The 25,148-nt window shown below is 43.6% G+C and overlaps 3 protein-coding genes across 3 annotated transcripts; 1 reads left to right on the top strand and 2 right to left on the bottom strand.

Annotated features, from left to right (window-relative positions):
* Positions 1-5,857: 5,857 nt before the first annotated feature.
* Positions 5,858-9,132, bottom strand: LOC134059616 (C-type mannose receptor 2-like). Its single transcript, XM_062516058.1, has 5 exons — positions 9,096-9,132; positions 8,217-8,606; positions 7,744-8,091; positions 6,668-7,015; positions 5,858-6,332 (listed from the first exon to the last, which is right to left on the bottom strand). The coding sequence occupies exons 1-5, from the start codon at positions 9,130-9,132 to the stop codon at positions 6,319-6,321; spliced, it is 1,137 nt and encodes a 378-aa protein (XP_062372042.1). The 3' UTR covers positions 5,858-6,318.
* Positions 9,133-11,338: 2,206 nt separating this feature from the next.
* On the bottom strand, positions 11,339-19,875 carry LOC134059617 (macrophage mannose receptor 1-like). The gene is made up of 6 exons (XM_062516060.1): positions 19,812-19,875; positions 19,033-19,068; positions 12,953-13,342; positions 12,477-12,827; positions 11,519-11,866; positions 11,339-11,352 (listed from the first exon to the last, which is right to left on the bottom strand). The coding sequence occupies exons 2-6, from the start codon at positions 19,064-19,066 to the stop codon at positions 11,339-11,341; spliced, it is 1,137 nt and encodes a 378-aa protein (XP_062372044.1). The 5' UTR covers positions 19,067-19,068; positions 19,812-19,875.
* Positions 19,876-20,966: 1,091 nt separating this feature from the next.
* Positions 20,967-24,280, top strand: LOC134059618 (uncharacterized). Its single transcript, XM_062516061.1, has 2 exons — positions 20,967-21,009; positions 23,414-24,280. Exon 2 carries the CDS (start codon positions 23,429-23,431, stop codon positions 24,278-24,280), a length of 852 nt encoding a protein of 283 aa, XP_062372045.1. The 5' UTR covers positions 20,967-21,009; positions 23,414-23,428.
* The last annotated feature ends 868 nt before the right edge of the window (positions 24,281-25,148 follow it).

Raw genomic sequence — 25,148 nt, forward strand, 5'->3', positions numbered from 1 at the left:
ATAGAAAAAATATTACATTACCTAATCTATTAAATGTAAATGTAGCAAAGCCATCACCACCAGTCAGCTAATGGAAGAGAAGTTAAAAATGGAAAGATAACAAACAAAACAAAAACCAAAATCTGTCTGTGAAAAGTCTATTATTCCTTCTTTCAGTTGGACATATTTATAACTAGATGAGTTGTAAAGATTCTTTAGGGGTGTCATTATGGTGGACACAAAGGAAGTGAAACCAGGATTCTAACAGGTGAGGCTTTTTGTCTTTGAAAGAACAAACTGGACATGCTGGGCATTGTTTACTGCCCTGTGTGTGCCGTCAGTGTGTGCATCTCCCAGTTTACACACTTCATACGTCACACGAACAACAGCAGAGTGTTTAGAGCTCAGTTCTCCTCATCCTCCTCTTTCTTCTCCTTCTCTTTGAAGATCTTTCCATCTGGTTGCCTCCTCCAGGTCAGTTTAGCGCCTGCTGGCATCCCACCGTCCCTCAGTCTCTGCTGAATCTGGAGAACAGAACCCAAGTCATTCAGAAGCAGCTCTCAGCATGGACTGTCACACGTTCCAAGCACAGACTCACTTGTAGGGGTCTGGACTCACCTGCTGTAGGAAGGCCTGCTGCACGGCAGGGTCATTGATGTTCACATGAGAAGCTACCTGAAGCTCCACTCTGACAATCTGCCTCTTCACCTCTTTGGGATCTGCACAGAGCAACACACACATGCACAGATTATTTGGATTAACTAGGAATTAACACTGGACCTGTCCAGGCCCGGGGTGGCTAATCGGGAGATGTGGGAGGATTCCCGGTGGGCCGTTAACATTTTGGGCCGTTCTGAATATTGTGAGCTTAAATATTTGTTTCTGAAGTCCATTTGCTGCGCCCTCAAGGCACTTCAGCAGCCTGGGCTGTGCGGTCGCGGCCCATCACTCACAGTTTCCCAAATATTAACAAAGTAGCATCACAAAACTGTTCGGAAGTCTATATCTATCTATTAATGCAAGGAACGTCTGTCTGTGTGTCACTCTGTCTGTCTGTCTGTCTCTGTGTTCCACGCATAACTCTCGAACCACTCATCCGTCTGATGTAAAATGTTATCATTTCCCAACAACAGCAAAAACGCACGGGTATGTAATGTGTCTAATATTGCCATTAGCTGCAACTCAAACGCCTTTCCCCTTCACTTTTTTACTTTGCAAAGTGAGTAAAAAGCTTTACTAACTGCACGGGCCTGATTCTACATCATTGCCAATCTAACATGATCTACCTGCATCAACGTAATTGGGCAACAGGTTGCTTGGAAAACATTGTTTCTATACGGGCACTGCACTAGTTTGCAATAATCTACGGGAGTAAATTAACAACCCCTTCTCCAGTTGAACGGCCCTGACGAATTATGTAGGCTATGCAGCAGAGACAAGTGATAGGCTAATAATTAATTTGACTGTAAGGTAATAACCCCTGACATCAACAGCCCTCAAAAAATAAAATAGGCTATCTTTAAAATATGTAGCCTATTGGGTCCTCCTTTGAAGATAAAGTTCCGTACAGTATGCTTACACATACACATATAAATAAAATGAATAACCTGACCGTTTATGCCATTATTCAGTTTCTTACTTTCTTCATCGAGTTCAGCCAGGTCACTCAGCAGCTGATCCACAGGCACACGGTCTATAAAATAAGTTCAATACACACACACACACACACACACACACACACACACACACAAACACAAACACATAGCCCCCCACACATTTAATGTAATGGTAGTTGTGATTGTTGCAGATATGCTTTGTAATAAAAGAATGTATTGTGTACATACATTATGTCCACAGTTATTACTGAATATACAGATGGATTGCTCAACTAGATGTACCGCAAAGTGGTACCGCCGCGGAGTCAAGATAAGATAAGATAAGATAAACTTTTAAAAATTGTCTTGGGCAAGTAAAGTCGCATGTTGCATAACATAGAACGCTCAAGAGACTTGACACACATACATGTACATACATTGCAGAAACAGAAGCAAACGTACAAGTCCTGCACATTCTCTGCACAAAAATGAATCATAGGTTTCTTTCGAAATGATGACAGCTCTGCCCTCAGCATGGATATACTACATCATATATAACCGATATAAAATAGAAAAGTTTACTTTTATATGCGTTTGATATGTTGAGCACCGTCCACCGTCACGTTAAAATAGATGCAATGCAGCTTCGCCGGAAATAGAAAACCGTTTTCGGTGTCATGGCGACCCCCTGTTGGCTGCGGAATATCGTGGAACGGCATCGAACGCGATTCAGCCAATCATAATCAAGGACCGGAACTATCCATTTTAGAATTGTGTCTGAACCCCCATCAAGCAGAGAGAAGGGACAGCAACTCACCTTCATAGCAGATTAAGTGCTTAAGATAATCACAGCCTACATCATTCCATCTAGCACCGGAAAAAGTAGCCCTATTAAATATTTCAGCACAGAATTCCTCCCCATCGACATTATTGGGTTCTCCAGTGTTCCAGTGGCGGAATGAGGAGCTGCTGCCATCTGACCACTCCCAGGCATCTCTGAACAGGCCGATCCAGGCATTATGATCTCCTCTAACTTGGTTTATTTGGTCGTTCTCTGCCTGATTCCTCACACTGGCCAGGTCTGTGTGTTTCTCTCTGCAGTGTCTCTGAGCACCTGCCCAGTTCTCCCACAGATTAACCTTCACATAGGGCTGTTTGGAGTCTCCTGCTGTGGTAATGCATGGGTCATGGTTAACTGGGAATCGGCACAGCTTTACAGTCTGAACTAGTGTGAGTTTACGAAAAGATCTGCAGAGTTTAAATGAATGTATTTCTGAGTGAATGAATAGTCTTCTCACCATCATGGCAGATGAAGGCATTAAAATCGCTACGAAGGGAGTCATACCATTTTCCATTTGCTCCCATGAAGACACAGTTGTCTTCCTCACCGTCATCTGGTTGATTATTACCCCAGTTCCTGAACTCTGTTTTATTCTCTCTATAGAAAGCCGTGTCAGTCAGGGACCACTGCCACCTAGAACTGCTTCCCTTCTTCAGCCCAATCCAAGCATTTCCAGCACCTGCTTCACGGATCAGGCTGTCCACCTTCTCCATCTCTGTCATGTTGTGTACGGTGGCGAGGTCAGTGAACTCCTCTCTGCAGTACTGCTGAGCTTCTGTCCAGGTCTTCCGCTCCTTCACCACATGGAACTGACGTGGCACAGAGGAGGAGAGACTGACCAGACCTGAGAGGAGAGAGGAGTACACACACACACCGAGAGACACACAGAAACCCGAACACAGAAACACACACACACACACACACACACACACACACACACACACACACACACACACACACACACAGAAACACACACACACACACACACACACACACACACACACACCATTCACATACATGTTTTATGCATTCCAGTATTGACCGCTATTGATCGGGACACCAAGTACACACACACACAAACAATGTGGTTATACAGCTTATAAAGAGTCAGGCCACTCAGTGTTTTCCTTACATTTGACATCTTATTATGACTGCCGCGCAGCATGCGGGCCAAATTGCTGTCAAGGATTCCCCGGGAGACTAAAAGACCGGGGTGCGCGAAACTTAGTGGGCATGTAGCCCCACATGGATAGCATGTCGCCATTGGTTTTCGTTCTGAAGGTCATATGTTGTACCGCTTCGCATCTAGTTAGGACATGGTGTTGAGGTGTATCTCTGTAAACATTGTTTCAATGTCATATCTGCCTCGTTTTAACGGTTAGGACAATGCTGAAGAGAAAGTCATCATTCTCAAAATAACCTTTGTTTTCAAATGTTTTCATGCATGTCTGGATAACAGGTGAGGAATGTTTAGTAGACAGACTATGTAAGCATGTTTTAATCAAAGTACAGACCCTAATCACTGACTGAATGTGCGTAGTACATTTACATAACGGTATTAAATACATTTCCTGGGAGTGACACCCCTGAACCTAGCCTGACGAGCCAGACCCACATTGCTGCCGCTAGTTCCGTGTCATCCTAGTGGGGCTTCATGCACACCCAGTCTTGCAGCGTCCTGGGAATCCTTGACGCAACTATTTTGTTACTGGAAAAAAATAAATAATAATCCAGAGGAAAAAAAACTCTGACTTAATCTATATGACTATTTTACTTTACGCCCCTGCTGGAAGTCGGCAGACCCACACTCTCAATCTCAATTGAGAAGGGTCTGGTGTCAACGAGGCTAGCATTTCACACCATTGTTTTCAATGTAGATAAATCACATAAAAGAAGTATTTTTTATACCTCTTTTCACTCTTCACTCTTTAAGGGTGCCAATAAATGTGGAGGTGCTGTACAGAACACACACAAACACACACACAGAGAAAGAGAGAGAGAGGACACGAACACAACCAGCACAGCACAAACACTCATATCACAGTGCAGTCTCCTTAGCACAAAACAGCCAAATACACACACACACACACACACACACACACACACACACACACACACACACACACACACACACACACACACGTGCATGTACTGTACCTAGGGAGAGCAGGAGGAAGAATCCCAAGTAAGCCATGACTGGAACAAAACAGAAAAACAATCATCTCTCTCTAACATATTCTGTGCATAAAAGTGTGTTTTGTGCAGATATTATATGATGGGGTTTTTTTTGTTTTTTTTACATTAATGAAGTCTGACAATCTATGAGAAAAGATAAACAGACAGGTTGTATTTGGGTTATTTCTAACCTCCTTTATAACGAACTGTTGTCTCTAAAGGGTCCTTGTACTTCTCCGGAGCATGACCTACATTACCTGTGTGATGTCGTCTCTGCCGTCCTCTGCTGCCTTCTGCCCCGTGTCCACCCCGTTCCTTCCTGTTAATGCCCCAAACTACCTCAGGCAGATCTCACATACAGCACTCTCATTCACAGACAGTTACTGTAATTACCCAGAGCACTTCCTCCACTTCACACGGACATTTAGAGGTGACTGTGATCCTGTATGCATGTACTAATAAGTTATACATGTACTGTATACTGTAAGTCAAAGTTGTGAATCTGCATCCAGTGTAGGAACACTAAGACTTTGATAAAGCCGAGGAGATATGGACTTGACATTGATATTGATTGAGTTTTTGTTAATGCCCCAATTTATGAGATATGAAACGACTATTAAATTCTGTCTCTTTTCTGCAGAATTGTATATTTGCATGGAGACATGCCTCAAAGGCAGATGTCAACAGCAGAAGCTCTGTTCACAGAACAAGCACAAAATGTATAACCAAATCATGTACAAATGCACCAACATGCACACGCACAGTCGCACACGCACACACACACACAGTTCTCACACACACCTGTGCACATCATGCTGATCAAAGTATGTTTATTAAGAGCTAGCATACAGTAGCTCATTTGTACATTTCAGTCAACGTTAGTCAACCAAGAAGGGCACATGTTACCCTGCTGTTCATGGAGCTCCACTGACTACACTCATGTAACCTGCGTTGTGTTGAACCAGCACGGTTCAGCCGTGCACACGCCCGGACTCGAACCTGTGAACAGCAGCATGCACCTCGGATTGGGAGTTGCAAAGGCTTGTGTTACCCCTCAACTACTGTTCTCATAAAGGCTTGTGTTACCCCTCAACTGCTGCTCTCATAAAGGCCTGTGTTACCTCTCAACTGCTGCTCTCATAAAGGCCTGTGTTACCCCTCAACTGCAATGCCCCCCCCCACCCCACACACACAAACACACCTCACACTCACTTGCACACAGCATGTGGATCAAAGAGTTTATTAAGAGTTTGCATAGTAGCTCATTTGTACATTCACATGTCAAATTAGAAAAGTAAATCAACCCAACTGAACAAAGTCATCTTTATTAGGAGTTATTATTAGCCCATTTGTACATTTAACACAGTGGACTAGAAAGGTTAAACATGCTTATCAGCCAAGTACTTATCAGGTCAGGAACAGAAAACATTCTATACGGGGAATTCTGTGCAGAATTCTATACTTAATTCTAAAACAAAGAATTGTGTCAAAGCATAACATTATGGTTAACAAACTCAATACATTAAAGTTGCAGAATTGAACTGTATCAATTGCTTCACTTATTAGTACACTGGAAGAGGAAATATAATGTCAATAGTAACATAATGTTCTGTATTGTAAAGTTGCTTATGATTAAATGAGTGGTGAAGATGAAGATGAAGATGAAGATGGTTGGGAGCTGGAGGACCCGCAGGAGTTTCTCCAAGCCTGCTCTGGACTGAGGAGGATTCAGTCACAACCATCTGTAAGAGGACATGAACACACACACACACACACACACACACACACAATTACTAAAGTTAAGTTCTCTTTCAGTCCAGAAAACACCTCCCCCTCCCCCCCCTTAACAGCAGAATGACACGCCCACTCCGGTTCGCATGGACATGAACACACACACACACACACACACACACACACACAATTACTGAAGTTAAGTTCTCTTTCAGTCCAGAACACACCCCCTTAACAGCAAAATGACACGCCCACTCCGGTTCGCATGGACATGAACACACACACACACACACACACGCACACACACACACATACACACATCCGTCCATAATGAGCAAAGACTCACCCTCAGTGGTGCAGATGAAGTTGAGTTGGTCAGTCTTAGTCAGGTTGCTGACCCATTGTCCCCCTCCAGACTCCACTGCCCCGACTCCTTGTTGGATGGACCCCACTTGCTCGTGCCCTTGGGTCCAGTTGCTGTAGCAGACGGTCTGTCCACAGACCCAGTACCAGCCCACACCGTAGGAGTGGAGCAGGCCCACCCACACGTGAGCAGTGGAGGCTCCTTTAGCCCGCTCACTCACCCAGCGCTGGACCCGCTCAGACGTCACAGACACCAGGTCCACATGGTGCTCTCGGCAGTACTGCAGCGCCTCTCTCCAGGTCTTTTTCTCATGGACCAGAACCAGCTTGTCTGGAGGGAGAATACAGTGAGAGAATACTGATCCCTGCTCAGTGCTGGAGTCCTTCAAAGATGACCATTTTATCTGCAGTAACGAAATGTGCTGAGTGGTCACCATTGCAGAGACGGCACCATCACAGCGAGGACCACCATTAGGAGCTAGTACCACCATAACAGAGAGGACCACCATTAGGAGCTAATACCACCATTACAAAGACGGCACCATCACAGAGAGGATCACCAACCATTAGGAACTAGTACCACCATTACAGAGACGGCACCATCACAGAGAGGACCACCATTAGGAACTAGTAACACCATTGCAGAGACGGCACCATCACAGAGAGGACCACCATTAGGAACTAGTAACACCATTACAGAGAGGACCACCATTAGGAGCTAGTACCACCATTACAGAGAGGACCACCATTAGGAGCTAGTACCACCATTACAGAGACAGCACCATCACAGAGAGGACCACCATTAGGAGCTAGTACCACCATTACAGAGACGGCACCATCACAGAGAGGACCACAAACTAGTACCACCATGACAGAGACAGTACTATCACAGAGAGGACCACCATTAGCAGCTAGAACCACCATTACGGAGATAAATCCACAAGGCTCTGAGACAGCGGGCCACTCCTCCATCTTTAGGTCGTTAGCACATCTGCTCAGGAGCATGTTGTTGTTTGTGTCTGAACCCCCATCAAGCAGAGAGAAGGGACAGCAACTCACCTTCATAGCAGATGAAGTGACTACGATCGTCACAGCCTGCATCGTTCCACTGAGCACCGGAAGCATTAAGAGTTTTAACACAGGACTCCCTCCCATTGCCATTATTGGGTTCTCCAGTGTTCCAGTAGCGGAATGAGGAGCTGCTGCCATCTGACCACTCCCAGGCATCTCTGAACAGGCCAATCCAGACATTTGCTCCTGTATCTCCTTTAACTTTGTTTATCGTGTCATTCTCTGCCTGATTCCTCACACTGGCCAGGTCTGTGTGATTCTCTCTGCAGTATCTCTGAGCATCTGCCCAGGTCTTCATCTCCTTAACCAGCACATAGGGCTGTGTGGAGTCTCCTGCTGTGGTAATGCATGGGTCATGGTTAACTGGGAATCAGCACAGCTTTACAGTCTGAACTAGTGTGAGTCTACGAAAAGATCGGCACAGTTTCATGTATTTCTGAGTGAATGAATAGTCTTCTCACCATCATAGCAGATGAAGTCATTTGATTTTAGATGATCACAATGGGAGTCATGCCATTTCCCATTTTCTCCTATGAAGACACAGTTGTCTTGGTCACCGTTATCTGGTTGTTGAACATCCCAGTTCCTGAACTCTGTTTCATTCTCTCTGTAGAAATCCCTGTCAGCCAGAGACCACTGCCACTTAGGACTGCTTCCCTTCTTCAGTCCAATCCAAGCATTTCCAGCATCTGCTTCACGGATTGTGCTGTTCACCTTCTCCATCTCTGTCATGTCGTCTATGGTGGCGAGGTCAGTGAACTTCTCTCTGCAGTGCTGCTGAGCTTCTGTCCAGTTCTTATTTTCCTTCACCACATGGAACTGTGGCACTGAGGAGGAGAGACTGCACAGACCTGAGAGGAGAGACGAGCAAACACCCACACAGACACACACACACACACACACACACACTCACACACACACACACACACACACACACACACAGACACACGCACAGAGAGACAGAGAGAGAGAGAGAGAGAGAGAGATACAAACACACACACACACACACACACACGCGCATGCATAGAGACACGCACACACACAGACATGTTTTATGCATTCCAGTATCGGCCCCTATCGGGACACCAAGTAGGCTGTTACACTCTGAATTCTTACAGTGAATAAAAGGTACTCAGAGATTTTGCTGATAATCACAAAGATTGCAAATAACATCATAATAACATATATGCAAACACACACACACACACACACACACACACACAATCACACAAACAGCAAAGCACAAACACTCATATCACAGTGCAGTCTCCTTAGCACAAAACAGCCAAATACACACACACACACACACACACACACACACACACGTGCATGTACTGTACCTAGGGAGAGCAGGAGGAAGAATCCCAAATGAGCCATGACTGGAACAAAACAGAAAAACAATCATCTCCCACTAACATATTTTGTGCATGAAATGGTGCTACTGTATATAAATAAAGGTGACTTGGCTTGATTTGACTCAACTCCAAGTATTTCACTGTTCACCTGATCTACTGAAATAAGTGATTATAGTTACAACCACAGAATCCTGAAAGAAGATTACTTTATAACAGACCGCTGTCTCCGGAGCATGACCTACCTGTGTGATGTCGTCTCTGCCGTCCTCTGCTGCCTTCTGCCCCGTGTCCACCCCGTTCCTTCCTCTTAATGCCCCACTCTGTTCCCGGGGTTTCCCCCAAACTGCCCCAGTCAGATCTCACATACAGCGCTCTCATTCACAGACAGTGTGAATTATCCAGAGCACTTCCTCCACTTCACACAGACATTTACATTGAGAATGGGAGATGGCTGCAGTGCTCCTGTATGTATAAGTTAAAGCTGTGAAGCTGCATCCAGTGAAGACACACTAAAGGGCCGTTCACACCAAGAACGGTAGCTATAACGATGACTATAAACAAATATCGTTCTCGTTAATATGAATGATAACATTCACACAAAAACTATATCGATAACGACATGAAGAACGATATCGTTGGGGATCACTTTCCGAGCAATTTTGAGAACGATAAAAAGCTAATAGCCAATCAGAACTCATAATATTTTAGCCATCACATTCATTAACATGAGGAGAGACTTATCGCTGGCCAATGTGGACGCTTTTATCGTTATCATTATCACTCTTGGTGTGAATGCTGCTTAAGATTTTGATAAAGCCGAGGAGATATGGACTTGATATTGATATTGATATTGATTGAGTTTTTGTTAATGCCCCAATTTATGAGATATGAAATTAGTGTCAAGTTCTGTCTCTTCTGCAGTATTTGCATAGAGACATGCCTCAAAGGCAGATAGCCTTTAACAGCAGAAGCTCTATTCACAGAACAAGCACAAAATGTATAACCAAATCACGTGCAAATGCACCAACATGCACACAGGCGCACGCGCAAACACACACGCACACACAGTTCTCACACACATCTGTGCACATCATGATCATCAAAGTATTTTTTATAAGGAGAAAACATTGCCCATTTCTAAATTTCACATATTAAATTATAAAAGTAAATCAACCCAATATGCCACTCAGCTGTTCAGCACGCTGGTCTTCAGTCAACCAAGGAGGGCACATGTTGCCTTGCTGTTCATGGAGCTCCACTGACTACACTCATGTAACCTGCGTTGTGTTGACAGTTCAGCCGTGCACACGCCGGACTCCAACCCGCAAGCAGCAGCACTTGGGATCGGGAGTCGAGCGAGCTAACAGCTGAGCCGAAAGCTCAGGCTCCGAGCTTTCATGCCAGCTGCACTCTTCAGGCATCAGAGAGTGAGGTTTACCGACGTTCCACACACACAGCCAAGCTAGCTGGCATCCGTTGCACTTAGTTGCCCTCCTCAAATTCAAGTCATTAATGTCTGAATATAAAGTGATTACTGGGTCTTACTCTCCCATGATGAGCCCTCAACTGCTGCTCTCATAAAGGCTTGTGTTACCCCTCAACTGCAATGCCGGACCCCCCCCCCCCCCCCCATACACACAAACACAAACACAAACACAAACACACCTCACACTCACTTGCGCACAGCATGTGGATCAAAGTGTTTATTAAGAGTTAGCATAGTAGCTCATTTGTACATTCACATGTCAAATTAGAAAAGTAAATCAACCCAACTGAGCAAAGTCATTTTTATTAGGAGTTATTATATTTGCCCATTTGTAGGCTACATTTAACCAGAGAGGGTTCTTTGATTTAACACAGTGGACTAGAAAGGTTAAACCTGCTTATCAGCCAAGTACAGAACAGAAAACATTCTATTCTGGGAATTCTGCGCAGAATTCTATGCACAGAATTCTATACTTAATTCTAAAACAAAGAATTGTACTGTCAAAGCATAACATTATGGTTAACAAACACAATACATTAAAATTGCAGAATTGAACTGTATCAATGGCTTCACTTATTAGTACACCGGAAGAGGAAATATAATGTCAATAGTAACATAATGTTCTGTATTGTAAAGTTGTTTATGATTAAATGAGTGGTGAAGATGAAGATGAAGATGAAGATGGGTGGGAGCTGGAGGACCCACAGGAGTTTCTCTAAGCCTGCTCTGGACTGAGGAGGATTCAGTCACAACCATCTGTAAGAGGACATGAACACACACACACACACACACACACACACACACACACACACACACACACACACACAATTACTGAAGTTAAGTTCTCTTTCAGTCCAGAACCCCCCCCCCCCCACACACACACACACACACTCAAATCCGTCCACAATGAGCAAAGACTCACCCTCAGTGGTGCAGATGAAGTTGAGTTGGTCAGTCTTAGTCAGGTTGCTGACCCATTGTCCCCCTCTAGACTCCACTGCCCCGACTCTTTGTTGGATGGACATCACTTGCTCGTGCCCTTGGGTCCAGTTGCTGTAGCAGACGGTCTGTCCACAGACCCAGTACCAGCCCACACCGTAGGAGTGGAGCAGACCCACCCACACGTGAGGAGTGGAGGCTCCTTTAGCCCGCTCACTCACCCAGCGCTGGACCCGCTCAGACGTCACAGACACCAGGTCCACATGGTGCTCTCGGCAGTGCTGCAGCGCCTCTCTCCAGGTCTTATTCTCACGGACCAGAACCAGCTTGTCTGGAGGGAAAATACAGTGAGAGAATACTGATGCCTGCTCAGTGCTGGAGTCCTTCAAAGATGATCATTTTATCTGCAGTAACGAAATGTGCTGAGTGGTCACCATTAAAGAGACAGCACCATCACAGAGAGGACCACCATTAGGAGCTAGTACCACCATTACAGAGACAGCACCATCACAGAGAGGACCACCATTAGGAGCTAGTACCACCATTACAGAGACAGCACCATCACAGAGAGGACCACCATTAGCAGCTAGTACCACCATTACAGAGACAGCACCATCACAGAGAGGACCACCATTAGGAGCTATACCACCATTACAAAGACAGCACCATCACAGAGAGGACCACCATTAGCAGCTAGTACCACCATTACAGAGACAGCACCATCACAGAGGACCACAAACTAGTACCACCATAACAGAGACAGTTCCAACACAGAGAGGACCACCATTAGCAGCTAGAACCATCATTACGGAGATAAATCCACAAGGCTCTGAGACAGCAGGCCACTCCACCATCTTTAGGTCATTAGCACATCTGCTCAGGAGCATGTTGTTGTTTGTGTCTGAACCCCCATCAAGCAGAGAGAAGGGACAGCAACTCACCTTCATAGCAGATGAAGTGACTACGATCGTCACAGCGTGCATCGTTCCACTGAGCACCGGAAGCATTAAGAGTTTTAACACAGGACTCCTTCCCATCGCCATTATTGGGTTCTCCAGTGTTCCAGTAGCGGAATGAGGAGCTGCTGCCATCTGACCACTCCCAGGCATCTCTGAACAGGCCGATCCAGACTTTTGCTCCTGTCTCTCCTTTAACTTTGTTTATCGTGTCATTCTCTGCCTGATTCTTCACACTGGCCAGATCTATGTGATTCTCTCTGCAGTATCTCTGAGCATCTGCCCAGTTCTTCTTCTCCTCAGTAACCAGCACATAGGGCTGTGTGGAGTCTCTGTCTGTGGTAATGCATGGGTCATGGTTAACTAGGAATCAGCACAGCTTTACAGTCTGAACTAGTGTGAGTCTATGAAAAGATCGGCACAGTTTAATGTATTTCTGAGTGAATGAATAGTCATCTCACCATCATAGCAGATGAAGTGATTTAAATGATCACAACGGGAGTCATGCCATTTCCCATTTTCTCCCATGAAGACACAGTTGTCTTGCACACCGTTATCTGGTTGTTCATCCTCCCAGTTCCTGAACTCTGTTTCATTCTCTCTGTAGAAATCCCTGTCAGCCAGAGACCACTGCCACTTGGAGGCAATGCTTCCCTTCTTCAGTCCAATCCAAGCATTTCCAGCACCTGCTTCATGGATCGTGCTCTTCACCTTCTCCATCTCTGTCATGTTGTCTATGGTGGCGAGGTCAGTGAACTCCTCTCTGCAGTACTCCTGAGCTTCTGTCCAGGTCTTCTGCTCCTTCACCACATGGAACTGACGTGGCACAGAGGAGGAGAGACTGCCCAGACCTGAGAGGAGAGAGTATAGGCCTATACATATATACACAAAAAATCACACAAGCAACACACACACACACACACACACACACACACGCCATTCACATACAGTACATGTTTAATGCATTCCAGTATCGACCACTATCAGGACACCAAGTAGGCTGTTTACATTCAAAATATACTCTCCCTTTCACTGATAAACACAACAGAATACAAAATAGAATAGAATAGAAAATATACTTTTTTGATCCCGTGAGGGGAATTCAGTTGTCTGCATTTAACCCAATTAGTTAACACACAGCACACAGTGAACAGTGAACACACAGTGAGGTGAATCACACAACCCAGAGCAGTGAGCTGCCTGCCCAACCAGCGGCGCTCGGGGAGCAGTGAGGGGTTAGGTGGCTTGCTCAAGGGCACTTCAGCCATGGTGGACTGGTCGGGGATCAAACCGGCAACCCTCCGGTTACAAGCCCAAAGCCCTGACCAGTACACCACGGCTGCCCCCTACAACTAACATCATAATGTTATAACATGCTAGCCTGGTAGTAAACCATATACCTTAGAATCTTTCAGATTTAGGGTCTGGCGAGTCTGGCGACGAATAATGAAAATGGCCCAACTCGAGGGGCGGCACCAACCATGCATTCGAAAATCTCACTGCACGCAATTGGATAACAATACGACCAAAAAAGAAAGTTGTAGCGCTGTCTTCATCAGTTTAGCTCGCCGACACCTTTTTTGGTTACCACATCATTGCTCGTGGCCAGAGTATCTTCCGGACACAATTCAAATGGTGCTCTTGCGAGAACTCTGGATTTTCAGGATAATAACATGCACAAACAAACACAAACAACGTGGTTATACAACTTATTTAAAAGTCAGGCCACACTGCTATTCCTCCTGTGTTTTCCGTCAATTTTACCACAGGCTAGCCATCCATATTTCTGCCTTTTCTTTGCCGCAGAATACTGCACTGTATGTCATGTTTTAGTCCTGTATTTGTCTCTTTACATGTGTAATTCTGGCAGGAAGTAAATAATATGACCACCACTCATCCCTGCATGTTCTTTCCGCAGAAAATAAATCACGCTTCTCAATTTCTCTTCATCCCTACTCCTGAAACTCTTTGTGGCCTACATCTTGGTTGCACAATTGTAGAAACATTTTGCTTATAGGTGTGTGTGTGTGTCTGTCTGTCTGTCTGTCTGTCTGTCTGTCTGTCTGTCTGTCTGTCTGTGTGTGTGTGTGTGTGTGTGTGGTGTATGAGTGGTGTATGACTGTGGGAGTGGTTGAGTGGTTGTCGTTTCCTCCATTGGCCTGTAGATGGTGGTGTGGAACCAGTTGGTCTGACCATTTGATACTTCATAATTCATTGCATTACATTTGGTTGACGCTTTTTAGCCAAAGTGACTGTGTACATGGTAAACAGTTTAAGCTTTTATAGCACACATCAGAGAACACAGTACAATACTCGATTAATCTATTCTATGTCCTCTTTAATGTACTGTAAGTCTTGTAAACATTTCCTGAAACTTCCTAACCAAGGCCATCACAAGAACGAATGAAAACATGAAACCAGAGAGGGTTAAAGCGGAGCGAGAGGCGCAAATGTTCGACGATTTCCGCATTCGGATTTAGCAAAGGGGAGGGGGGGCGAAATCCCCCTTTAAGCAGACCAAGAAAGTGACGTTATTTGAACTGAACTGCTTGCCGATTGATATCCCACTATGACGTCTTTCCTTATATTAAGCAGACAGGAACTGTTCGAATTTTGCTTCCATAGAGATGCACTATGTTGCTCTATCTTGTCAGTAATGAAGGATCTTTGATGAAACCATAACGATTGGCGGAGGTAATAATACTATGACAACAGGGCTGTACACTGCGAGCACCTCGTCGCAAATGCGAGGAAATACATATTTGTGCTACTTGAAAATATGAAATGGGAGCACAGGTGCGAGTACTGAATTCAACCCTTTTATTCGCATTTTGCTCCTAAAAATCCACACCAAGTGGATCAAAGTATAGGCTAGTACAATTTTCGCGCATCTGTAGCCTAAATTTCATAGTTGACAACTCTAACGCTCCTGGCTGGAAACTCACGCTTTCAGCATCAACCTCGCTGTCTCTCACACACGCAAGAAATGTCACTCCAAAACCATTCTTCTTTTTCTTCAATCTGTTCGTTATCGGTTGGTGACTTTGTAGCGATTAGCCTACCGTTGAAACGGCAAACCATGATAAGAATGTTGACTGTATAGCCTACAATTACCGTGTTCATTTCAAATATTATTATTATCACGGTTGATAAACACGGTGTGGAAACCGTGTTAGCTTCACCCCAGCCTGCATTTGACATAGGCCTGGTTGACTTCTATGAGAGAAATCCGACTGATTCTGTTGTCTAAATTTGGTGTAGGCTACACCTGCTTTAAAAAGGCGGAACATTTTCATTGCAAATGTGCGCATCATATAGCCACTCTGCGTCTTTGTATGGAGGTTACATTCACATCAATTCCATTCCACTAACGTTATCAGGAGAATACCGTAACGTTTTATTTTGAGCTCTGGTTGTCACTCATTGGATATAACAGATATAGCCTACCAAACTCCAAGACGAGTCATGGTAAGTTAGAGTAAGTTAGAGTAAGTTAAGCACCCAGCCAATTAAACATGACCAAGGAAAAAGTGACAACTCACGATGCCATGCCATGGTAGGCTACCTAAATCATAGAAGTTAACGTTACTGGACAGTGGACACTCATCTTTTCTATTACACCAGAAATATCTGTCTTTACCTTTGTTCGTTTTTTGACATTTAAGTTATTTAATGAAAACATGATGTATCCTTGAACTATGCTTGACTCTTTTCCTAAAACCTGTAGAAAGTGGCAGAAAATGTGAACCGTGGAAAAGACAAAGGATTATATGAGATAGTTCACTAGATAGAAGTCTTAATATAACTGCTTGATTCCAGCTTGCATCCAGCTAAACCAAATAAAAATGTGCAAATGCAGCAATGATAGATAACTGGTATGAAAAGAATATTTAATTAGAGTAGAAGTGTGTTTTTACTAGAATCTTAAAGTGTGGTTTTGTTTAGCTTTAGAATGTGTTTTGCTTAATCCTTTAGAACACAAATGTTTAGCTCTTAAAGTGTTTTAGTCAGGCTTATAGAGTAATGCTGTGTTAGAGTTTTAAGTTTGGTAGTTCCTGCTTAGGCCCATATATGGGTTACATCCGAATGCTGTGTTAGAGTTTTAAGTTTAATAGTTCCAGCGTAGAGCCATGTATGGGCAACATCAGTGTGCTGTGTCAGTATTTTAAGTATGAAGAGTTGAGGGTAGCTACCAGAAAGAGGAACAACAAATAGCCAATCAGCTGACTGTAATAACAGTGATAGATTCAGGTTCAGCTGGGCAAATATAAAAATGATCCCGGGACCGGGACTGAGCGCGCTCTCCATCACCTCTTCTGGACTTCCTCAACTGAGCGCAAGAAGATTTTTTTTTATTTCAATAAAGTCAGAGCCCTAACCCTAGGTTAGGGATTCTGTTAAAAGGCAGCAGAGTCCTTTTTTCGAGTTTTCTTTTGCCTCCCCTGTGTCAACGAGAATATTGATCTCCTTGCAAGAATACTTTTTTCTTGCGAGAGGCGCACGCCTGCAAGGAGACCCGGCTGGAAAGGGGTGAGTTGTCCGTTTGAAGGGCTTACTTTCTAGACACTGTTAATGGGCAAACACTTATTACACAATATATTGACATACACTGGAGTAGCGAACTCAGCTGTGTATTTAGGAAGGAAAGTCCTAGACACTAACGCGGTCACAAAACCAACCGGACTGTATTTCGCCGACATGGTCCTGTAATTAAATGACACCAGATTGTATTTAGCAGACATGTATCTGTAGAAAAATTACACTGGATTGCATTTAGCAGGCATGGTTCCGTAAAAAAATAATGTTCGGGGGCCTTTGTAAGGTCCGAAACCTGCACCATACAAGCAAAGATAAGGAAATCTGTTTTTAGTAACTAATGTATGTAAAAACGGAGTACAAATTATCATTTAGATCTGTTATATGCCAATGAGTGCTATACAGATTTGTCCTAGGAAACCCCATAGTTGATCACCTGGCCAAGACTTTAGAATTAGATTAATTTTGTTGTATGTTTACGGTGGGATGAGAGAAACTGTTTTTCCCCAGCCGTGTTACACAACTTATAATTAGGAACCTAGAACCCCTTTAACCCCAACCATTCACCCTCATCACGAATAGGAGAATATATCTGAATTCCCAATCCCAAATTAGATTTAATAGTTGTCTTCTATGTCATAGAAATCTGTCACTAGAACAGTTATATATGAATCTTTCTGTGACCACTAAGAATAGGTCCCCATTGTCCCTACACTGACAGGCATCAGCCTTTGTAATAGGAAGAAGACTTTTAGAATCATTGTCCCAGATTAGTTTATGCAGTAAATGGCTAAGTCCCCCTATAAGAAGAGAATTACATAATTAAGCACGTTTGCAGGTAATAAGGATTTTGATTCATGTATCAGTCCTTTCGTGCATCCTAAACCCATTGAAAAGGGGCCTTTGCCACAGACACGACACTGATATATACTTCCCCTTTTTCGCTGAGCAGTCGCCTCAAAGAGTCAGAAAGGGGGAAACAAACTATCTTTAGCAAGGCAGAAATCCCATGCAGAGTCTAAAGATAGTATACACACACACAACCAGGTTAGCAGAGTGAGGGATTCACGGTAGTCTAACAGGTTTATATATGCACACACTCTGAGTAGCGGTCTCAGCTGAGACATTATAGGAGCGGAGCCCTGTAATTATCAGATACGATACAAAACGCAACAAACCGAATGAAACCTAATTATGTTCACGTACATCTTAAAGTGACAGGCACTCAATTAGACCTACACACCACCCCTGTAATATCATTACAGTGTAATCAATATGAAGTATTCAGTTTACTGAATATTTTAAGCTATAAGTAATTATGCAGATCCTAAAATGCTATAAATTGATAACAAAATGTATACAAATTCTGAATTCAAAATATGAAATAGAAACAAGACAAGCCATTTTCTGTGTGTGTAGGGTTTGAGCAGAGACTATGATTGCCACTGCTGTGAATGATCTGTATCCTGCTTAAGGCAAAAAGGTTTTCAAGGAAATTTCATAGTGCTCCTAAATTTCTTTCTGTGCTCCTAAACTTTTTCATTTAGGAGCACCTGTGCTCCTAGTGAAAAAGCTTAGCGTACAGCCCTGGACAAGAATGATATCACAGGAACAATAGAATATTAAGTCTTGACTGTGGCCTCCTAGCGCTGACGGATGGTCGACACAGCAGACGCTCGTCAGAGGACAGCAGTGGGAAGGAGGTTGTGTAAAGCTTTTTATACCTTTTACTCTCTACCAGGTGTGCCGATAAATGTGGAGGGTGTTGTACACACACAGGACATTCACACACACACACACACACACACACACACACAGAGAGAGAGAGAAAGAGAGAGAGGCAGAGAGAGAGAGAGAGAGAAAGAAAGAGAGAGAGAGAGTATTTAACACACAGGACACTCACGCACAGTATCAACACTCATATCACAGTCCAGTCTCCACACACACACACACACACAGACACACACACACACACACACACATACTGTACGTGCATGTACTGTACCTAAGAGCAGGAGGAAGCATCCCGAGTGAGCCATGACTGGAACAAAATGTAAAAACAAATACACTCTGCGCATGAAAATGCAAAGTAACTTAAAGCAACATTAAAGAGTTTTTGTATGGTGGTTCATCAACTCGTAACAGGGTGAACAGTACTTCTGCATTTACTCTGTGGCTCTCTATTGCCTATAACCGCACTATGTAAATTTATCAGATCGGTGAAATGAGATGTAAAAAAACTTGACTAGCTCCGATTTGGAAACACATCACACTTTCATACAATCATGCAACATACCTTGTCTGTGGACATTGTCATTTGCTGGATAAACAAATAGCGTGTGTGCGACAGAGGAAAAGTGCTGTTTTAAAAGTGTTGCTTTAACTTGACTTGACTCGACGCTAAACATTCAACATTACATCATAATCACAACCACAGAATTCTAAAAGAACAGCGGAAAGACAATATCGCCAAAACACCTTAGATTAAATTCTATAATTTCTTCTTTTTTTTTTTTTACATTATTGAAGTCTGAAAGTCAGAAAACACAAAAAACTGAGCCAATAATATGTTTAATTATTGTTAATAATTGTTATAATGTCACTCAAAAAGGTTATGACAAAATATGACTATTGACATACTAATAACAATGTATGACAATTATGTAACATAACAGAAATAAATTACTTCGGCAATTATTTTAGGAAGATGACGATGTGGGTAATTTATAATCTACTTTATAGAATACTTTCATCTCTAAAGGGTCCGGAGCATGATTGACCTACCTGTGTGATGTCGTCTCTGCCGCCCTCTGCTCCCTTACTGTATGCTCCCGTGTCCAACCGTTTCTTCCTGAGATATGAAATTACGGTTAAATTCGGTCTCTTGTCCCTGTATTTGCATTGAGACGTGCGTCAGAGGCAGATGTCAACAGCAGAAGCTCTGTTCACAGAACAAGCACCAAATCACGTGCAAATGCACCAACATGCACACTCGCACACACATATGCACACACACACAGTTCTCACACTCACCTGTGCACATCATGCTGATCAAAGTGTGTTTATTGAGATAGTATAGTAGCTCATTTGGACATTTCACATATCATATTACTGTAAAACAACCCCACTCACTACTCAGCTACTCAGAATGCTGCAGTCCGTCTTTAGACCAACCAAGAAGTGAAATGATCTGTGTCACCAGAGTAGAGGTGTCCCTCTCTGTCTTCAAAAAACCCTCTTGAAGACCCATCTCCTCCAAGGAGTCCTCCTCTCCCTGTGTTTCTGTGAATTAACTACTGTATGTTCATTAAGTTCAGGGGTGTCAAACTCATACATACAGCCCAATTTTGGTTTCCAGACAGTTGTACCAGTGAAATAATAGCAGAATAACCCATAAATAATGACACAGACACAGACATGTCAAGACAGCACATCAGAGCCAAGTGCTTGCTGCGTTATAATTATACATGCTGTTTGGATCTGGCCAACAGATTTACATAGGAAAAAACAACATGTATTTATAATCTATTTTTTCTATAGTGTGTGACGGGTAAAGGCCAGTTCAAACACAAGATCCGCGACGAGACGAGCTGCAACATTCTAAAAACCAGCAACTTTCGGCAACAATGTGTTCTAAAACTGGGGCGTTCAGACCACTGCAACGACATTAAAACGGCAACAATGTTACCATAACAACAGTCTAGGCGTGAGGACAAGATAGAAGTTTTTAGCCAACGTCACAATAGCTCCGTGCAAAAGTGTTCTACAACTCTGCAACTAAGATTTGACATGTTGAATGTTTAGCGACGGCTTGAAACTGCTTGCAACTGCTTGCAACTTTTGATTCACACCGCCGCAACTGCTCTCCGCAACCGTCTCAGACCGTCGCGAATCTTCGGTTTGAACTGGCCTTAAGAGGGGGCTAAGGCTAGACGGTCACCTGAGTCACCTGACGTGTCATTCACATGACCTGCGCTAATAGGTAGATTGCTACTAGGTTGCAGGCTCCTTTGTTTAAACCACATAGCGCGGCAAACACAGTGGTGAGAGCACTGTTTCGTGTGTGATTTGTTGGCCGGCGGTGATCTAACAGAGCGGGTAAGGTGAAGTTGCTTTTACAGTAAAGCCGTTCACGGAGGAATCTAATCTTTGGTAGGGCTCTGCCCCATCTGCCCGAATGGACCAGCCACACCTGACACTGACACACACACACACACACACACACACACACACACACACACACACACACAGACACACACACACACACACATACACACACACAGACACACACACACACACACACACAATAAACAATACAAATGCACCTGCCCTCATTCTCCTAAAAGTGCAAACGCACACGCATGTACTCTCACACTCCCAAATTTAAACATACATGCATGTATGTTGGGAGTGTGAGAGTATGTGTGTGTGACTGTGCATGTACCTCACTTTCACAAATATACATACACACCCCCAAAACATCTTGCACTTCTATCGAGTCAATTTAGTAGCATTAATATTTTGGGCTGGTGAAAAGATGTTCACGTGTGTAATACAGTCTTGCAGCTGTATGGTCTACGGCTCTGAATATAAACAAAACAAAGCACGTAGGAGAATACAGACTACCACCATGCTCCTCTTCTTCCATACAGTACACCTGTCTGTCCCCATTGCCCGTATCACCACCACGGGGAGTGGACCGGCTGAATGCTCTGCTCCCCATGGTGGTGAGACGGGCGGGCTGGAATTCACTACCACCCCAACTCAAACATGATTCATTCCCGCATTTCAAATCACAACTCAAGCGTCTAGAGTTCTAGGCTAAATGCTTATTCCACCATTCCCATTTCTTTTTTTCGGGTTTCTCACAAAAGAAAATCCTGCTGTCTTCCCATTTCAATATTTTACTGTAAAATATCCCATAATTCAATACTCTCACCACAGTGAGTAAATATCCTGAGAACTGCAGGGCCTATGACCACATATTTTTGTATGTTGGTTTCAAGGGACCATCTCAACCCATAACCCCTCATTTGTTGGTTGGAAGGTTTCTTATAATTCTATTCTATCTAGGGGGCCATACAATAAATTAATGTATGTGTAAATTTGGTGACAGAACAGCAATTGGCCTGTAGATGGTGGTGTTGAGTGAGAAATTCAAGAAATACAAAAATGATAAGTTGAATCTCAGTTATGAAAACTTTTGCGTTACACAATAAACCCTTGGACATTCGTTTGTCAAACTCTCTCCTGCTCTTCTGTTACTGTTTGAGCCAGTAGTAACAAAGTGGGGGCTCGTCCGGGATACAGTCAAAAAGTTGACATAAGTATTCATAAAGCCTCATGATGCTGATGTATTGATGTGCCCTCACAGTAGTTTTGAAGTATGACAACATATTATAAAGATTATTTTACCTCTGTATTATCATCACTGATTCACACGGCAAGGGGAAGTGGTCGTAAATAGCAACAGAGAAGTACATAGTAAAGTGTGTGAGTGTGTATGTATGTGTGTGTGTGTGTGTGTATGAGAGAGAGAGAGAGAGAGAGAGAGAGAGAGAGAGAGAGAGAGAGAGAGAGAGAGAATTTCAAGACACGTCACACAGGATATAAGGGCCCATCTCCTTCTCAGTTGCTGTAAAACTGTTTCAGTTTTTGTTGGATGTTTCTGCATCAAACCAAACTGTATTCGGAAGCGTTTCAGGTAAAACTAAATTAATTTGATGACATTATATGCAAACCGTTTCCACTGAATATTAATAAAACAATAACGTTTATGGTAAGAAAGTTAAACAGAAAATAATGCTTTATAAATGTGTTATAAAGAACAAATGAAGAGTTTGGTTCCAAAACGCTATATCCACCATTTGAATGAATTTTGACAATTTTTTTTTTACAATTTGCTTTCCCAGTAATTTCAGTAGAAATGTTTTTGGATATTGTTATTTGATTTATCTTCACTCAATCAAAACAACACACCTGCAATTTCATTGACATTTCCTGGAATAGACAATTAAATAACATGACTTTTTCATGTTTTTAAAAACGGATATATAGCATTTTTTTCACTCAAACTCTTCAAATATATTCATATAACTGGCTATAACAACCAAGTTAATACAATATCTAGATAAAAGTACATTCAGTCTATGACCTGACACAATAACAGGAAATATTAACGACTGAAACGGCTGTGGTCTCTGCTGTTTCTTCTTTTCACAATGGACTCCATTCATCTGCAGTTTGTTCTTTTCACAATGGACTCCATTCAGTGAGCAGAGTGTACACCACAGACCAAGTTGCGCACTGTTTGTAACAACATGCATTTAGAAAAATTATTACATCCCTCTAGGTCCACATATTTAAATCTCATCTTTGCCCTACAGGCAACTGAGATAACGATGATCTTCGGCAGAACCTCAGAACCACCAATCTCCACCAACTCCACTGTGCCCATGGGTGATCAGCTTTCCCCCTGGAGTGAAGATGGGAGGATCATGTTCATCATGTTCCTCTACTCAGGCCTGTGTGGGGGTCTGACCGCTCTGGTCTGGGCTGGCTGGGCCGTCCATCAGCGGCGACGACGTTCCGGAGGAAAACATTCGCCCCTTATTCTCGCCCTCCTCGTCAACGACGCCCTCGAGCTGCTTTTGACCCCCGCTGCGGTCATCGCCGTGGCGACTGCACCCTGTAGGAACAGTCTTGATAACGTCCTCTCAGTGTTTCTCATCGCGAGGCTTGGCGGTCTGAGCCTTCACCAGCTGGTGGCGCTAGAGGGCACTGCGTGGTTGACGCACCCCGAGGGTGCCGCTGTGCTCTCCTCTCTGCCGTGCGCTCTCACGCTCATTTCCAGTGTGCTCCTCCCCACCACTCTCGCCATCGTCTTCTCCTCAAACTATAACAACTTACTGATGTGCGTGCTACTACTAGCAGGACCAGCAGGGGGTGCTGTTTCTATGTTTGTGTTGATCCTTTCAGCAAAAGACCCCTCAGACTCAAAAAGGCCCTTCCTGCTCCCCCCAAGACGAGGGAGAGCAGAGAGGCTGGTAATGTCTGTGTCCTTGATCACCTTCCTTGGCCTGTACTGCCCATACTTCCTGACCATTGCTGTCTCATCCACAAGATTCTCCGTCTTGCCTTTGTGGTCTGGGCGTCACACTATGTGGGAGACCACATGCTGCTCGCTCATGAGCTTGCGGCTGGTGACTGACCCGTTGCTGTGCATGCTGGTCTGCAGGCTTGCCAAACCGTAGAAACGATGAGCTGTTGGCAGTGTGAATTATAATGTAGCTCACACTGTAAATGTAGTCAGGTCTAACAAGTTAAATCACATACAGTCTTAAAGGATTAACAACAAAGTCAATCATTTAAAATTGCCCACTTTTTTTGAAAGTCATGTGTCATATGTGTCTTGTGTTTTGTGTGTTTTCTAAATGGACTCTGGCAATAAAGGTGATACTCATCTTCTTCGTCATTGTTTGTGTGTAATAAAAACCTGACCATGTGCGTGTAGGAATATCTGAACTATGGAATGAAATAACATGGCTTATCTTATATCAGGTAACTGGCTGACTGACCCATTTCTGTGCATGCTGGTCTGCAGGCTTGCCAAACCGTAGAGATGATGAGCTGTTGGCAGAGTGAATTGTAGCCATAGACCTAAAAGAAATGGACAAACAGACTCCGTGGTTCTCAATGGAAGGGGGCTGAAACAAAATTCCGTTTACTTTCCGTCGTACTGCGCAGACTCGTACTCACTTCGTGACGTTAGCCATCCTGCACATTGCTGTAACTCGTCTGATAGATCGAAAACCTCTGAAATTGTTAACGTTCGTTTTTATTAGTATTATTATTATGTTTACTTGCCTCTAGGTAATGCTTTACCCTATCAAACAGTAGGCTACCGTAGCCTACACGCATTTTCACTGATCTTGCCAATGACTTTCCGTCATGGTTTTCATGCATTACGGGAAATCTCCCCTCGAACGTTAGCTTCCCTCCAACCGACATGCTAACTATACTTCTTTACGAGAAACCAACGTTATATACGAGGAAGAAGTTAATTAGTTTTGCCTTCGATACCCTATATAGAATTCACAGAAGCTATAAGGGCGACACAGG

This window comes from Sardina pilchardus, chromosome 16, assembly GCF_963854185.1.
Source record: "Sardina pilchardus chromosome 16, fSarPil1.1, whole genome shotgun sequence".
Taxonomy (NCBI): domain Eukaryota; kingdom Metazoa; phylum Chordata; class Actinopteri; order Clupeiformes; family Clupeidae; genus Sardina; species Sardina pilchardus.